Here is an 18,591-nt window from a genome sequence, read left to right on the forward strand (position 1 = left end):
AACGGAACCACCAAATTGCTCAAATATATATATATATATATATATATATATATATATATATATATATATATATATATATATATATATATATATATATATATATATATATAATTGTAGATAATAAAATAAAAATAAAATTCTATAAATATTCCAGCGTGGTGGTTCTGTTTTAATATTGTTAGATATAATTGTTGTATATATAAATTATGTAAATAGAACGTATATATAATAAAAATATAAAAACTATTTTATATATTTACATGAGCTGTTTTCTACCGCTGTTTGAATACTGTTATATATTACTGGCACATATATATATATATATATATATATTTATATATATATATATATATATATATATATATATCCATATATATATATATATATATATATATATATATATATGGATATATATTCATATGAATATATATGAATATATATTTAATTTTATATATATAATATTAGTCATATAACTATTTTTAAATTTATATATATATATATATATATATATATATTATTTATTTTATAACTAATATAGTAATAATAATAATATCAAAACAGCTCCAGCAAATAGCTTAATATTTAATATTAATTAAATATATAATTTTATATGATCTACTTTTTATTTACATAGATAATAATTTATATAAAACTGTTTTAATATGCAACAATAAACCGTAACAAACCACCACATAGCTCGAATATATACAATTTATAGAAAAACATTTATATATTGTTATTATATAATATTTAACAATATCCAAACAGTGTCAGAAAACAGCTCATGTAAATATATAAAATAGTTTTTATATTTTTATTTGATATACGGTCTATTTACATAATTTATATGTAAAACAATTATATGTAACAATATTAAAACAGAACCACCACATAGCTGGAATATTTATAGAATTCTTAATTAAATTTAATTAAATTGTTATATATTATCTGATATAAATAATATTAATTATTGAATAATATTAAAAAATAATGAATATCAAAACAGTGCCAGTAAACAGCTCATATGAATATATAAAATAACTTTATATAATGTTTTATTTGATATACTTTTTATTTACACCATTTATAAAAACATTTTAATGTAACAATATTAAAACAGAACTACCACATAGCTCGAATATTTATAGAAAAACATTTTCAATTTTTATTATCTATTGTTATATGATAAATATAAAACTATCAATATACATCTATTCATTTTATTTGACTTTTTTATATAATTCATGTAAATAAAAAGTATATTATGCAAGTATATTTTCCAAAAAATAGATGTTTATACTGTATATACACATTTATTTTTTCGATTTTACTCAATGTGCTGACGAACATTAAGGACTTTTAAAATATTTCCTTCAGTTTTCCAATGTTCCCATAACTTAAATAAGCGCATGTGACAGTCATCCAATAAGTAAGCAGAAATGAGACTTAATGATATCTCTGCAGCTGAAGTTATATTATAAGATCTGTTGAACAGTATATGAATCATTTTGTCATCCATTTAATACTTCATGAGAAGGGAGGGTAATACCAAGCTCAAATATGACATTTCGGTGGAAAGTAGGATTATCATTAGAACTACAAGGACTCTTAATGTAGTTCATATTTCATCATCTACCTTGTTCATCTTTCATGTAATAAACGACGAACAAAAGCTCAACACAGACCCAAATGTATAGGAACAAATTTTATTCCAATTTAAAATGGATATTTTTTTTCTTTAAAGGAGAAGGCTATGAAAGTCATTTTCATGTATGAATGAGGTTCAGGCAACAGTGGTTGAAATGAAACATACAAAAAGAGAAATGTCTAAAATACTGTAAATGAACAATAAGTAAGCCCCTTGTCAGCAGGGTTTTGCGTTAATACGGTTTCTCCTTTACTTAACCCTCTCCACCGAAAACAAACACATGCAATTAAAATGTCATTTCTTTTTAAAAACAGCAGTTTGTCATCTTTAATCTTAAATACAGAATAAAATTGTCCTTTTCCTGTTGCGCATTTACCATAATCACATACTTAATGTTTATTTGTTTTTAAAAACCGGACCATAAAATACACGAGTCCGTTTTAAATGATTTCCACAACATTGGCACTTGTAAAGAGTCTGGCTCTACAAATCAAAGGGATTGGCACACTCAATATAGTACATCATTTACATTTGGTATGCTTAAAAAAAAAAAAAAAAAAAAAAAAAAAAAAAAAGAACTGGAAAAAAAAAAAAGAGCAACCAACTGAACAATACATTACAAAGTAATACAATACTTTGATTTTATACACCACTACACAAGTTTATTTTTACCGGTTTTATCAAAAACAAATGTATTATATTAAAGTGTCCTACATACAAGTGTTCAGGTAATGCATCGACGTCAGAAGAAAAGAAAAATAAAGTAAAGATAGCTTCATATTGTACGCATCCATCACGTCAGTGTGGACCTCAAGCGAAAGCGTCATTTCTATTCATTAGTGTCTGCATCTCTCAGAGTACCAGGAACAAGTTTGGAGGAACAGATACATCACATGAGTGGAGTTAGTTTCATTACTGCAGAGTAGGTTCAGTGCATTGACCCAGGGAGGAAAAACTTATCAAACTTCATCGCAAATTGTTGAGAATGACAAAAGAAAGAAAAAAAAAAGAAGAAAAAAAAATTAAACACCAGTTGAATAGCATATCAAAGCTATCATTACCATCTGCACAACATATGATGTTTTGGTACTTTTGTACTTGATGGGTACGAAATGAATGGCTGTAGTGTTTTAGTTGGATAAAGAAAGAAAGAAAGAAAGGTGTTTCTCAGATTAGGCCTAGCCCTTTAAAATGAAAGCTGTATGTACAAGCTTCAAACGTTCACATGTTCAAAAATGCCGTCATAATTTGCAGGGTCCACTATTTGTACAACAACGCAACCGTTTGAAATTGGCATATGACGAGTGACAGTACCATCCCACCCAAGTAAACATACAGTTTAAAATGAATGAAACCCCGCCCAGAAGCATGGCGGTATGCAAATTCTGGATGTTTGAAGAAACGAACAAAATCAAAACCAAACAAGGAAAGGAAACATAACAAATGAAACAAAGCAAAAGAACAAAGCAACGAAATCAAAAAACAATGAAACAAAACGCTTAACTGGCCTGGCACGGGAGGATCGTTTAGTTAAACAAAAATGATTTTTTTTTCTCCGCAATTTGGCAAACAAGTCGTACAATGCACCAAAAGGTCCAAATGTATGTAAAGAAGGCTTGCAGGATTAAACGCAATAAAACAGCAAATATACAGCTGCGGTTGGGGGAAAATGCGTATAAATAACACCTTCAAAAGCCTTGTGCACTGACCGACACTTCCAAACTATAGAATTAGTCACAAATAGAGAAACCTCTTAAAATACATTCAATTACAGGTTAAAAAAAAAAAAACTGCGGCAATAAGTGACCATTGTGATTAACGTGAGATTTCGCCATTTTCGCAAATTCCAACGAATCAGGTTCTCTCGAGCTATTTTGTTTCAATAATACAAACAAAAGCCAATAAGACTGTACGAGTGCTAATGTGCGATAAATTCAAGGTGTGCGATAAATGAGTAAACGGGACTCAAAAGCGATACCGTCATGGCCCCCAAAACCAAACATGGCAAATAGAAATGTGCGACACCACCGCCACAGAGTAAAAGAGTTAATACTTCATCCATCAACTTACAGAATCAAAACAGCCCATCCAAAGTCGCTTAACTTACGGCAAGAAATAGCGTACTTTTTCCGAGGACCACAAGGGCCACACAAAAGGTGCTCCCTGGACGCACTGCTAGTCGAACCTACTGAAAATGGCAACTCCTGTGGCGTCACCCACGCTGTCCCTGATTCAGATACCCACTTCGGCGTACCTATTGCTCTATAGTCTTCATAGAGTCGGTTCATTCTCCGCCCACAATTAGCCCTTGTAATGAAAAGTATGAAAACTAACCTGAATCATAAAGATCCCATAAAAGCCAGCTAGCTGTGGAATCAAAAAAGCTAATCAAGTGAGAACTAAGATATGATACTACGAAACCAAGAGCAAACTCTCAACAAAAAAAAAAACAAATGCAAGCAGAGACCAGTTAAGAATTCAACCACTGATAAAATTCTCAATTTCCTATTTGCATAAAGCGACGTTGATGAAATGGAAATTCAACTTCCCATTTTCAAGCATTTCAAATATTTTCGGGAAAAAACAAACAAAAAGAACAGAACGGTGACAATCAATTTATCAATACCAAAAAAGAAAAGATCACTTGCCAATGGATTTTTTACAGCAGTAGAGACTCGACCCCCGCTTTCGTTGTAGTGCGCTCATGCGGAAAAGTGAGTCCGATTACATATCTGGTCCATAAATTACATAAATAAAAAAACTAATCGATTTCACCATATATAGCACTTTTGTGTTGTGCTGCGTTGAGTGTTTACGTACATTTCAATCACTGGATATTCATAATTTTTTTTATGTTGTATGGAGAGAAAAAAACTTATATGAATCAGCTGGGAAAGGCGTTTATTTGATACCTTCAAAGATTCAAAACTGATTTGTGTCGAAGCATGTAAACAAATCACAATCTTTCGGTTAATATCTTTGAATACTAGCTGGATCCATTTAATTATACTGATCAAACACCCAATACTGCCAACTACTGGACTGGAGAACAGTTTGGCGCCTAAATGATAAATTTAGCGGATACAGATGAGAACTGGGAATTTGTTAAAAAAATTCAGGACAGTTGAACACAATTCGATCGAAATCACACATTTCAAATCTGCGGAGGCTCTCGTTACTCATTTTTTCTTCCTCACATTTCGGAAAAAGTCACATGGTCTTCTCCAAGTACTCAAGTAGTGAATGGAAATCTCTATACATCACTCCTAAAATAGTATTAAATCAAATCATCCAATCACCTCTAGTGTTATAGTACGTGATTGCACAACTAACACCTGGTTAAATTCAGTGATACGAGGTGTAAAGTCTTTCAAGAATGTCGCCCACTCATCGTTTACGGACACGTGTGCCTCCACCGAGTGTTTCCGTTAAGTTCGTACCTCAGTTTCATTCAGGTAGAGCCCACCTACAGCCCATCTACAGAGCAAACGAATGCTCTTTATCATTAGGCACCGGTTTAGCGGCCCAGACCTCGGGTTTGAGGAAGAGTGGATGATAAAGCTATCAACTGGAGGGGGTCGACACTCAGGAAGAGAGGAAAAAAACAGGCAAAGAAAAAGGACTACATGAAGATCCAGTGCCAAATAGGAGTGAAGGTGTGTCCGCACGGTTCCCGTGCGTGTGTGTTTCTGCGTGTGAGGTGTGTAGTGCTTTCGGCCGTATGTGGGCTGCAGGTGTCTCGCTCTCTTTCAGGCTCTCTCTCACACTAGGTTGTACTCTTTTAGGTTGTGCTGCAGGATGGTGTCCTTGACCGCCGCGAAGACGAAGCGGATGTTTTCGGTGTCTGTGGCGCAGGTGAAGTGCGAGTAGATGATCTTGTCGCTGTCCGGGTTCAGGTCCACAAACATCTTCAGGATGAATTCGCGGCCCGCCTGGGCGTCCCTCTGTGGACCTGCGGAGTTGGTAGATAAGATAAGTCAACAAATCACTGATTATGGAGACAAAACAGGCAATGGAAGCAAAACAAAATGTTTTTTGGAAGTGGTTGCAGTTCACAAGTCTACCACATGGTGTCAGTGTAGGCTTTATCTGAATATTAAGAGGATGTTACCATCAAATTCAGGGAAGTAGTCCACTAGGTGAGAGTACATGATCTTCTCCTCCAGAAGGTCCTTCTTGTTCAGGAACAGAATGACTGAAGAGTTCTGGAACCAGGGGTAGGTGATGATTGTGCGGAACAGAGCTTTGCTTTCCTCCATGCGATTCTGCAGATTTCAGAAAGAAAAGTACCACAATGAAAGTTTCGACTGCCTGGAGGACTAATGCACATTACCGTCAAGCATCATTAAACATGGTTAAATGCACTTCTAACTGTTCCATGAACACCAATTAAATTAATTGATGCATTTCCGAATATACTATATTGTAATGTTATACTATTCTATAATGTACCATACAAAAAAAAAAATTTACTTAACTACTTAATTTAGATTTAATATTGCTCAAGATAATCCAGGGTTAAATGTGGGGTCAAATTTAAGAAATGGTTAAGTTGATGGAAAAGGGCCTTCCCATAATGCAGTGGAACAATTTATTAGAATGCATTTAAAAGAAAACAATATTTATATGAAAAATTAAAAATAATAAAATGAAAATGTATATTATATTAATGTACATTTAATATGTTTATACATTATAAAATATGTAATAATAATAATAAATGCATTAAAAATCTTAATATAAACAACAAAAATATGAATATATCATTTTAATTTACTAATGTATATTATTATATTCATGTTTTAATATTTGTATACATTTTAAAACAAAATAACCTATAATACATTAAAAACCTATAAATACAACAATGACAAAATTAATAAAAATAATAAAATACTATTTATACATTAAAAATATATAATATAACATGATATTAATAATAAATAAAACCTATAAATATAACAATAATTAAAATAAAATATTATTTATATTATACTAATACATTATACAATATATATATATATATAAAGTAATTAAAAATAATAATAAAACATTAAAAACTATAAATATAACAATAATAAAAAATGTAATGTACACGATACATGTACATATACTTATATATATATAAATAAAATAACACAAAATAAATACACACACACACACACAAAAAAACAACTAAATATAAATAATCACCTCATTGTCAGATTCAACAAGGACCTGGTCGTATTCGCTCAAGGCAACCAGGAACATGATAGATGTGACATTCTCAAAGCAGTGGATCCACTTCCTGCGCTCTGATCTCTGCCCTCCAACATCCACCATCCTGAGACAGAGGTACAAAGTATGAGTAGACATAAAGAATGGTTCGATGAGGATGACAATGAAACAGCAGAGAAAAACAAAGGCTACATAGTACTTTTCCACTTGGTGACCAATCTGGACATTGAATTAAAATTACTAGTCCTTAAAACTACGTTTTGTTGGTCGTCGAGAAAAAAAAGGGGCCATTTCTGAAAGAGGTTTGCACTTCCCCATGCACCACTTTCGGTGGAATGGTCTACTAGATTTCTCAAAGAGTAACAATATTGCCCATTTATTAAATCAAATTACATCTAGTAGCCGTGCAACGGCAGCTAAATAAATGTGCATTCCAGGATGGGAACCACTTGTCATACAAAATTAGATGCACCTCAAAAATCACATGTCGGTTATCATTATATTAACATTTTGGCAGGAAAATCATGAGGTTAATCGGATTACATCTGGAATTCATGCTCACAAACATGCAAAAAATTAAGTCGTGATAGTGCACGGTTTCCAGGTATCAACTGTTTTGGATAAAACGTGAACCGAACAAGACCAGCTCAAAGCATGACAGGAAAGGTAAAACTCTCCCAATTTAGTACAAAGAATTACAGAAGTATCGAAACGGGAAAACAAGCGCGCAATTATGATTTCATCATGCGCCTGGAGAGTTTGCGGGCGGGAGAATGAATCTATAGTCAAGTATGGAGCCGGCCGTCTTCAGTTCAGTTCAGAAAGAGCAGTGACATTGTTTCACAAAGGAAGCAAAACTTAAACACAAACACTCATATGCACCACACACAAACACTTATAGATGCGCCACAAACAAAAAGAGAAGTGTAGAGTTTCAGATGCACGCTGGGATTAGTACATCCATGCAAAGACGAGAAAAATGATGGATGGGGTGAATAAGCGAGGAAATAGCGTGCTCAGACTTTGGCACTGTATCAGTAAAGCCCCTGGACAGATGGAAAAACAGATACGCAATTCTAAGGTGCACCAGGAATAAGAAAAATGCTTTAATGACACGCTAAAAGCTTATTCACAACAAGGGCGATTATTGAAAATAAACTAAAAGTATATACCTAGGCCTTGGTATATCATGGACAAAAAGTAATTTAATGACAGTGTGATGGTAGATTTTTCTTCTGAACCTCATTGACCAATCAGATGTGAGCTTTTGGCTATATGGACATTTCTACAGGCTCTTTTGGCCCTGTGGACTTTATAAAATTAATTAATAAAATTAACACACTAGTTAAATAACATCATGTTTCATCTCAAGCAAGCTTTTTACGAACACTTTTAGTGTATGATTAACAGTACCAGTACATTTTTTTCCATTCTTAATTGTTTAGATTATATTATTAAAATTATATTACTTCGATTATATAGTTTGAAACCTGAAGAAAAAAAAATTCTCGGCAGATTTTTATATTTTAGGTTAAAATCTGGGGCAAAAATCAAATCAAGAAATAAAAATAAAATGAATGGTTTAAAAAAAAAGAATTCAGAAATGTGATTTTACTATTAAATTTAGGACTTTGGTCATTTAAATTATTTTTTTCATAAATATGCTTATTTATAGTTTAATATGTCTATATAATGAATATATGTCTATAATTTTAGTTTGTTATTTTAGCACATCAAGTTTAATAAATATGAAAAATGTCATCTTGGCAACTGGCTGAAATAAAATAATTATTTTAAGTCATTTTACGTTCATTTTATTTCAAGCAAATGAAGTTATGTTTTTAATAATAATAATGCCTACACTGTGCTTACAGTCAGTGTCATTTTAGTATCATTGAGATATTATAGATTTTATCCATATTTATAATTAATTTGTTTTTATTTTACATTTTTCTTTTTAAAGTTTTATTAATTTAGTTGCGTTTTGGAATTAGTTTTGTCAATATAGTTTTTATTAATTTGATTTCAGTTTAAGTTTTAGATATTTTAGTATATTGGTTAAATAAAAATGAAAAAATGTTACCTCAGAAACTAGGTAACATTTTAGGTAAAAAACAATAATTTTCATTGATAATGTTAGTTAATGCATTAACTGATGGATTACATGATTACATATTTCACACAATGGCAGTAAATTATTCATAATTTACTCATTCTCCCTTTTGGGAAGCCCTGGCATAATGTAATGCTTAATGCATATCGATGTTGTTGATGAATGGAAAATATTTTTTTTTTTACATATCAATATGGTGCACAATCCCATTCCAGTGATGAACAAAGCGATAGATAAATTAGGTCAAAAGTAATCTAAATGTAGTCCGAATACATTACCTAAAATGAGTAATTACATTACTAACTACAATTTTCTGTTTTTACAATTAACTGCTTTTCTGTGTCACTCTTAAACGTCGTGAACAGACCTTAACACTACAGCGCATTACAAGAATATGGGCCATTCCCAGCTCAGCAGTCAGGTAACGCTCACTGCTCCTAAATTAATGGAAATGTACGGAGACAACTCACAGGAGATTCCAGCTAAAACAAGGGAATAATCGGAGCAATTCTCAGCTGTGCTATCCCCCCCCCCCCCCCCCCCCCCCCCCCCGCCGCCGCCCATCACACCTGCACTCGGGCTCAGTAAGGGAAAACATTAGAGAAGGGTTTTATTTTATGTAGGCGACACAGTCTCGCTAGCTCAGTCTCTAGCGGCCAGGCGTAAAGCTTTGATAAATGGACTCCTTCAGGAGCTACAACCTAAAATAAAGCCTCTTCAGCCAGCCTCCATTCCTGCAGGAGGTACAGCTGACCTACTTACGAGGATAAGCTCTCTTACTCTGGAGGACGAGGAGCCGGAGAGGAAGACAACTCAACCTTGTTACAGAATGTTTTAATGGCTTGGGTTGAGTTTAGCGCGGAACCATTTAGGTTACTTAACCAGAACACTTCGGGATTTCATAACATCGCCTACAGGTTATTTGCATTTTCTAGTACGAATCACCTAAAACCACGAGTGGTCTTGAACGTACTAGTTCTACCTTGACATTTACCTGGAATGTGACCCAGCCACCTTCCTGAGCTGTTCTCTACAGCTGTTAAATAAATGCACAATAAACATTCACAAATACGTTATTTGTACTTGTCAAGCAAGATCAAGAGGGAACCTTGTTGTAAGTGAAGTTATTTCTGGCGCCAGCGTGCGTAGGAGGGGTTTGACACGCTGGCTTCCAATCGATTTGTGGGCTTTTGTGATCACCTCTCTTCAGAGGAATTCTCTCTCTCATCTCGGCTCTAAACAGGGGGGTTTTGTGAAGGGCTTCTCGTTGCCGCATCACCTGCGGTTCGTAAACGTACCCCCTTCACAGGCCTGAGCTCAAACTCCTGCCTGTGCGCTAATGTGCGTTTGTGTGCTTTCAGGCCTTCAGTTGCAATGTGTAAAAGGTACATTTGATTATTGTCAAAGAACTCTGCCGCCTGGCCACCATGAACTGAAAATCAACATCATCGCCACTATTAAAACAGTGATACCATGCTAGGATCTATCGTGTTTTTTTTGTAGCATGAACTTAATCTGGTGTGTGGTTGATAAAATTACAAATCTTACTATGGCCAAATATGGGTAAATTTGCATCATGTGCTTTCTGAGCTCACAGACAAAAAAGAAAAACATTGTGGGCATTCAATCAAACAAAAGGCAAAACTGAAACAAAACAAAAAAACAAATGCTTTTAAAAATTCTTATCACCGTATCAAAAAGAGACTACCCGTTTATGTGAATGACTGCTATACACTGTTAATTCGATTTAAATACAAAAATGTTATATTAAAAACAAAAACAAAAGCTTTGGTATCAAAATGTCAATCGGATCACAAGTAGGTGTATTTCAAGTATTTTAATTAGGCTCTTTGTCCACTTTTGACCACTTCTGCCTGATTGGGGGAGGGTCTATTGGCGGGTAAATGTTTGTGTTTTTTTCAGATCTTTCAATCTAATGGACGCAATTAGAATTTAAATATGAACGAGCCCGGAGACGACGGAGAAACATACAGAGAGCAGCAGCTTTAGTTTCTGCTCTGACAGACGCAAGACAACGCTGGGAGCGTGTTTGTAATCAGAAATGGTGAGAGAACATTGTGCTTGGTACATTTTTAATTTGGGACTTCAGCCGACAAAGTTTAATGTTCCCATAATTTATGTTTAATTAATGTAATCCCATAATGTTGCATTAGGTCAGTAGGCAGAGAGTAGACGGTCTTTTGTGGCTGTTCGGACTTATTGGACATGATTAGCGTTTACACTAAGAAAACAATCCGGTCGAATGTGTTTTCAACTACCTTTGGAAGTGGTCGAAAATGGACAAACTCAAAACGCTATACAAAAATTAAATAAAGGCAATAAATTTGGCATTTGACCCAAGAACATGTTACCGGTTTAAAAAAGAAAAGAAAAAGGATAGCCCCAAATCTTTCTACAATCCCCTCAATGTCATACGATAAAGACAAACAAACGGATGAATGTTAATGAAGTTAATGATGCAAAGAGGTTAATGACTAAGAAGGACATTAACAGCCAATAACGTCACAGAAAAGTGGATGAACTTATCAAACCTCTTTCGTTCAACTGGCCGTAATGGACCAGATCAACGCACTGATTTGCAAAATGCTACAAACATTGAGACATTCAAACGGGGAGGAGTCCTCGCCGGCATTATAATCTACCTGAAAATGATGCTTTGCAAGTCGAAGGGATATTCAATAATCCCTGTGGTAGGGATGCGAACCCTAAGCACGTCTTGCTGGGTCGGCAGATACGACGGCTCTGCGATACGGTCCAAATCGCTTAGATAACTAGAGACAAGGAGAGACGGAGAGAGAGAAGGAAGAAGAAAACAAAATAAAGCATGGCAGCAGATCCCTTTAAGAGTTTGAGAGCTTTGGAAATGCAGTGAGAGAATGCCGCTCGGGGATCCTGGGATGCGACGGCACAACCTTCAGCTTACTCCGTTGAAGTTCTCTACCGAGTTCCCAGAAACAAAACTCCTTAAGAGTAGCAAAAAAAACAACAACAGCAATAGCTGAGCCCCGGGTGTGAGAGTGCGATCAGGGAAGGCAGCAGTGCAGTTGCAGCAGCAGCGGGTTAAAGGTCAGGAGACAGCGGCGGCAGTGAGGGTGTGCCGTGGATTGGCGATACCTGAAGATTATATTCTCCAGGTCAAAGGGATACTCTATGATGCCAGTTGTGGGCACTCGGACCCTCAGTACATCTTGCTGGGTGGGCACGTATCCCGAAGTTGATATACGCTCTAAATCATTAAGGTAACTGTGGGGATGAACCGGTAAGAAACACAGGCATGTACATGTGCATATACAGAAATAAAGAGCTACAGAAGTAGACCCACATGGAATTCACAAACTTTTCATATTTTCCAGACAGTTTTGGAAAAGCTCACCCTCGTCATTCCAAACCTGTTTGATTTTGTTTCGTAAAACAGAAGGTTTAAGGATTTTGTTATGCTGCTATTTTTTTCCATTCTAACTTACCTCGACTCATTCGGTTACGAGCCACGTAAGAGTCGATAGCAAGTCAAACCTTACACAACGGGTTTTAATATGAGTGAGAATGAGATTCAAGGGGATTTTCGATATATCAGCAATTTTTAAATATCGACCTTGCCCGATAACTTTTGGAATGTATGGGAAATAGGACTTTTATTTTGACGGTCTTAAGTTATGGTCTCTTAGCAGTTTTGTTTAAAACGTTACTAGATATAACTGTTAAACAAAGTAAACTCCATTCAAAAAAGTATTAAAGCATTTGCTTTTATATTATTAGTAACAAAAGCAAACACTTAATACTTTCTCATTTACCATCAGCATTTAGCAAGTACGCATTTATATAATTTAAACAAATCTTTGAATCTCTAATAAACATTTAAATTTTACAAGCCTTGTAGACTTTGCCGAATCCAGCTGATATTCTGAAGTGCGCATTAGTAGCCCGTGTTACTCGTGACGGTCGGTCCGTGTGAACTGAATGCGGACAGGAGAATTCAGCTTCACTGGAGACGCACGATCGACAAACTTCAACCTTTGATTTCAAACTATGCTGCGCTATATTCAGTTGCCCACAATGTCATATTAATGTCATTTTCACTGTGCTGTATGTAAAATTACTGTTACATTGTCTTTATTTGATTTTGATTGCAAAAAAAAAATATGATTCCCAGTGTGTATAAACTTAAACTACAGAGTGTCTTGTTGGTTACAGTGTTTACTCTTTACGTAATAAAATGTCTTTGTGAAAAATACTTAAATATGACCGAGTAAAGGAGTAGGTATTTTAAGTAAGTGTTTAATTCAGAGACTTGATTTATTTCTAATTTATTAAATATTAATTCAAAAAATATATCTATATAATAACAATAATAGTATATATATATATATATATATATATATATATATATATATATATATATATATATATGTATATATATATATATATATATATATGTGTGTATATATATATATATATATATATATATATATATATATATATATATATATATATATATATATATATATATATATATATATATATATTAGTGGTGGGCCGTTATCGGCGTTAACGTGCTGCGTTAACGTGAGAATCTTATCGGGCGATAAAAAAAATATCGCCGTTAATCTATTCTCAAAGTTGGGTTGGGAACAATAAAATAGCTTTTTCGAATATCGTTATATTTTCGCGCAAATTGCGCAGCAGGGTATTTTCCTGTCAGGGACACAAGGTGTATACTTTTACATTTTACGTTGGGTGATCGTTCCTCTCGTTACTTTACATGTTGTTAAATGAGTTTATTCCAAGCGCGCTGTATTTTATGGGCATGAGCGATGTTCGATTTACAAATGAATCACTCTTTTGGTTCGATTCTGTTCAAAGGCTTCATCAAACAATTTGGCAGATCTGTCTAAATCGGTTCGCGAATCAGTTCTGTTCAGTTCCTCACGCACCGAATCGTCTGAAGCGCGTTCAATCACACTCGACACAGAGTCGTAACAGGAAGATTTAAGAACACCAAGAGCTACAGTTTAGTCTAGTGAAAGCAAATCTGCAAATCCATCATATTTTTTGCCAGAGATGAAGATCTTTATTAGTTGAACACCTTCGTAAGCTGTCTGTGAATGAATGATTCCACAGGACGATAGCCTACATTCGATTTCATTTCATTCAGGTAATACATTTTACAACCAAACAGATTATTACGCCACGATAGCACGACTAAAAAGTATGACATAATCCGTTGGACATATACATTAATTTATAGGCTACAAAATAAATAAGCTACCATTGTGTACAGTTTATGAAATGAACACCCGCCATCCCGCGGTAATGTGTGTGTATTGCGCAGGGGCATAGTCACACGAATAGTTTACATTGATTGAAACTAATTTGTTTAAAAAGGAGGAGGCTTCACATAAAAAGGAGGAGGTTCACATAAAATCATTATGACATGTGACATTATTTTTTGATCTAACGAGCATCTGGTTTGGCGATGCAAAAACGGACTATAGCTACATCGTGCTTATTGTTTTATTCTTCTTCCAATTAGCCTAAATTTCTATGTTTTAAAAAAAAACGACGAAAACATGTTACTTGTTCAATTAATAAACAGTTTGTTTGATGACAAATCGCTAAAGATGAAATTGGCCTCCCTTTCTGTCATTGTAATTGTGCGTTTTATTTATTTATTTATTTTATAATTTTCTTTGAACGATATTCGACTTTTGCTCCTCTATTGTCGAATGGCATTTTTGGCAGAAATTCACATCCCTACGCGAGGCAAACTATTCTCACAGACTTACTTTTAGTTATTATTTGGGTAGCACACATATTCTGAATGCCTTCGGCAGAATTCAAATGAGCCATTTTAATCTAGATTAATCTAGATTAATTCCAAGATTCCAGTGAGATTAATCTAGATTAAAAAAATTAATCTATGCCCACCTCTAATATATATATATATATATATATATATATATATATATATATATATATATATATGCTTTATTTCTGCCACCCTGTTCTTTAAGAGTCGACTACTAATTTTCAGATCTGTAGTTAGTTTTAGGGCTTTAAATAGCCAGAATTCATCATTTTCAGGAGAATACATTATGATGTTCACATTGGAAATGAAAGAACACCTATTGCAACATGTCTTAATTACAAATATTATGCTCCATATTTATGTTTACATAATAGTGTTGTTTTTTATTTAATCTATGTCGATTATATGAAAAGTGAACAGCATGAATAAGATAGGATCATAAGATGGGTCAGACACGATTTTGACCACTTTATTAAGTTTTGTTTTGTAGAAAGCCTTTCTTTAAATTAAATTTCGTACCTTAATTTGAATCACTGTTTCATTAACTAATTGCCTGGAATTAAGAAATAAGAAGCAAATAGCAGACATATAATCAGGAGGACGTGGAAGCGCAGGTGCGATCTCTTGCGCGTGAACTGGAGCTCGTTTCATAAATGAACCGAAACTCGGCGTAGGCTGGGCCTAAATGCTGGGCCTATTAAACAAAATTCAAAACGAAATAACATTTTAGTCTACAGTAGCCTAGTCAGGTAAGGTCAGGTTTGCAGATGTGCGTTATAGGCTATTTACTTATTCATATTTATCCCTGGGCGCCGATCGGAGACGGAGTTCACTGCTGATATTCTGGGGATACAACATAGCCAATATACTAGGGACTTTAGCCTTTAAATATCTTTGCTGCATTGGATCAGTATTCTTTCAAGAACAGCCAAGAGCTTTCTAGCCTCGCGACAGTAGCGCCTCGCATTGCTCATAGACCTTAAAACAGTCAGCGCCGCGGATGCGGTTTCGAAAATTGATCAAAAAACGTTGGTGCGGGTGGATGGCGGACAGATGATGAGTTTTGTGATGCGGTTGCGGATGAAATAATAATAGCCTATCCACGCATCTCTAATACGAATGGTATGTTATTATGCGTCATGGAACATTGCGCTCCTCAACTCGCGAAAGGTCGGATTTGCTCCATCTTTTGATGATAAGTTTTGTTTAGAAAACCTTGAATCCATGTAAGACTCAATATCATTAGACATAATCCATGTCATTAGAATCAATGAATCCATGTCATTAGACACAACGTGCACACATGTGCAGGCCAAGGTTTTTATTTTTTGTTTATTTATTTTTGCGGTGATGGCGGTGGCGTGCTCAGACCCGCGGTTGGAGTCACGTGACCGCGGTATTGCGGTAACCGTCCCAGCCCTAGTTAGTTTACTTTTTGTGGTTGAAATGGCTACAATATTGCTTTTTTTTCTTGGGTTTCTTTCACAAGCCAACATTTTTAAACTGACATTATTTTTTTAATACAAGTCACAATTGAGTAAACCGTCCTCTCATTGGTCAGAAGTGTGTCCTTTATGTCTGACATTGCCAAAAAATTTATGATTTTGAGCTGGAATCATTCATAAAGATATTGGTTCTTTGGTCTGTCGGGTCAGACTTTCTCACTAGATGCGAACCACACCAGAGTTAGTTTTCATTTGGCCAGAAAATATGTTTTGATGCGTATTCGAGCGCAACTGCCGTGTTCGTATATGCATCAAATATATATATTTTTTTTTTAACCAAACAAGCCAGGCGTGAAAACACCCTAAAGCCAGTCACATCAGACATTCCGCAACTGACATTTCTACAAACGCAATAGTCGAAATATGTCAAACACTGCAATTTCTTTTTTTTTCAAACAATTCCATGTATAATATATCCATAATGTAAAATTCTAAATATCAGTCTTCTATTGGGCACACTTTGTCACGTGATACGAATTCTACAAACTTGAACTTTGGACCGCAACAAATTCACACGAGTAGTTTTCCGTCCCCTGTATTCGCATGCATATAGATCGAAGCTAATATATTGAAAAAGAGCAGTGCGACCGAACCTTATGAGCAAAGATATCATATAAATTCATAAGACATTGCTCACAATCACATTGGCTTCTTTTATGGCATATTCTTGGATCTTGACAGCCTTTTCTCACTAGGAGCTTTTTAATGTATTTAAAAAAAGAGCAGCGTAAACATTCTTCCAAATGTCACCTTTTGTGTTCTACCAGGGTACAATTATTAATTTCACAAGTTTTTGGGAAGAGCGTAGATTCCATGTGGGTGTAAAACTAATTATGCCATTTGGATCAAAATTAATTATATTACTGTATTGTAAAGGGCCGTTCACACCAAAGATGATCATTGTATCATTGTATCAACTGTAAAGATACAGTTTTAAAGAATAATCATTCTCATTCTATGAGAGTAGAGAAGTCCACGCCACAACTATTACGACACAGAGAAACGATATTTATGGAATCAGTTTTAGAATTATTTAAGCTGATGAACAATAAAACATTGACAGCCAATCAGAATCCACCTGACTTTAAAGCGCTCAACCATTTAAAGTGCAGGCAACATAACTGCAGTGCGCGCTTATAATAAACAGAGCATAATTGCTTGTTGATGTGGATGCTATTACAGTTACACCATCGTTGTAGGTGTGAACGGGCCTTAATACTGCATTTATACATGAAAAGAAATATGCTTCTAAATGACCTCAAGTAAAGACAGAGCATTCAACAACTCAGAAGTTAAAAGGATCTAATGGCTAATGACAGCACACACACTTACTATTTAGTAGAGTCGGAAAGCTGGTACTCTCGCCTGCGGTCATAGGCTTCCTGGATGCCTGGATCTCCCCAGAGTGTCTTTATTGCATTGACAAAGGGCTGTTCAAAGGAGCAAACCTTCTCCACATCAACATCTCGCACCAGCAGAGCATTGGACTGTGGATAAAGACACAGTACACAACCCAGTTTATGTCTTAATGGCTGTGTAATACTAATGACTTCCAGAAGAGGTTTAGAACCAACTAGGTCACAAGTTGTTGAGTTAAAGTTTAAGGATCTTCTTTAGGAAATATTAACTGATTCTTTAAAAGCAAAACATGAGAATAATTAACCCGTGATCCTGCACAGAAGAAAGACAGCTGACCATGGTGTGACCGCAATAAAATTTACAAGTGAGGCTTGTAGTGCTTTTTATAGCCACGTTTATGGCCTATCTGGGTTTGATTTGCATCTCGACGTGCACTCTGGGCATCAAATAGATTATTACAGCGCAGTGACGGCCAGGGATTGTCACCTTGTTGTCTTCGTATTTGAATGGGATCTTGAGGTGCTCGGTGGCACGGATCATGGCCTGCATGGAGGTGAAGATGTTCTGGTAGACGAGTTTGGTGAAGCCGCGCTTGTCCTCGTCGGTGTAGCCTGTCCCGTGAATGATGCGCATCTGTTTGATGAACGTACTCTTGCCGCTCTCTCCCGTGCCTGAAGAGAGAGAGAGAGAGAGAGAGAGAAAAAAACACAAATGTTGGAATAGGGTTAGATAATATTTTAGCTTCATTATGATAACAGCCTCTTATCACAGTAAATCAATACTTAAGGTCAACAAATTTAAATAATAATAATAATAATATTAATAAAAGTACAAAAAGACAGCACCCCAAACAAACTACAATAATATATTTACTATTTTTACTACATTCATTTATTATTATTGACAGAACAAAGATCACTTA

General features: G+C 34.9%; 2 protein-coding genes across 3 annotated transcripts in view; one reads left to right on the top strand and one right to left on the bottom strand.

Moving 5' to 3' along the window:
* Positions 1-18,591, top strand: part of LOC143736071 (uncharacterized) — a 795,401-nt gene that overhangs the window by 622,799 nt on the left and 154,011 nt on the right. The window lies entirely within an intron of this gene.
* Positions 2,194-18,591, bottom strand: part of LOC143736070 (guanine nucleotide-binding protein subunit alpha-11) — a 31,995-nt gene continuing 15,597 nt past the window's right edge. The window contains exons 2-7 of one of the 2 annotated variants that reach the window (XM_077226633.1): positions 18,156-18,340; positions 17,643-17,797; positions 12,114-12,242; positions 6,842-6,971; positions 5,760-5,913; positions 2,194-5,600 (exon numbers count right to left, since the gene is read on the bottom strand). In XM_077226633.1, the coding sequence (XP_077082748.1) occupies positions 5,410-5,600; positions 5,760-5,913; positions 6,842-6,971; positions 12,114-12,242; positions 17,643-17,797; positions 18,156-18,340 (944 nt within the window). In that variant the 3' untranslated portion in view covers positions 2,194-5,409. Of the gene's footprint in view, positions 5,601-5,759; positions 5,914-6,841; positions 6,972-11,641; positions 11,771-12,113; positions 12,243-17,642; positions 17,798-18,155; positions 18,341-18,591 lie in introns of both variants that reach the window. The other variant, XM_077226632.1, reaches the window with a different exon arrangement.

Source organism: Siphateles boraxobius, unplaced genomic scaffold (genome assembly GCF_051911475.1).
Source record: "Siphateles boraxobius isolate OS27281-9 unplaced genomic scaffold, OSU_SipBor_1 13, whole genome shotgun sequence".
NCBI classification, from domain to species: Eukaryota; Metazoa; Chordata; class Actinopteri; order Cypriniformes; family Leuciscidae; genus Siphateles; species Siphateles boraxobius.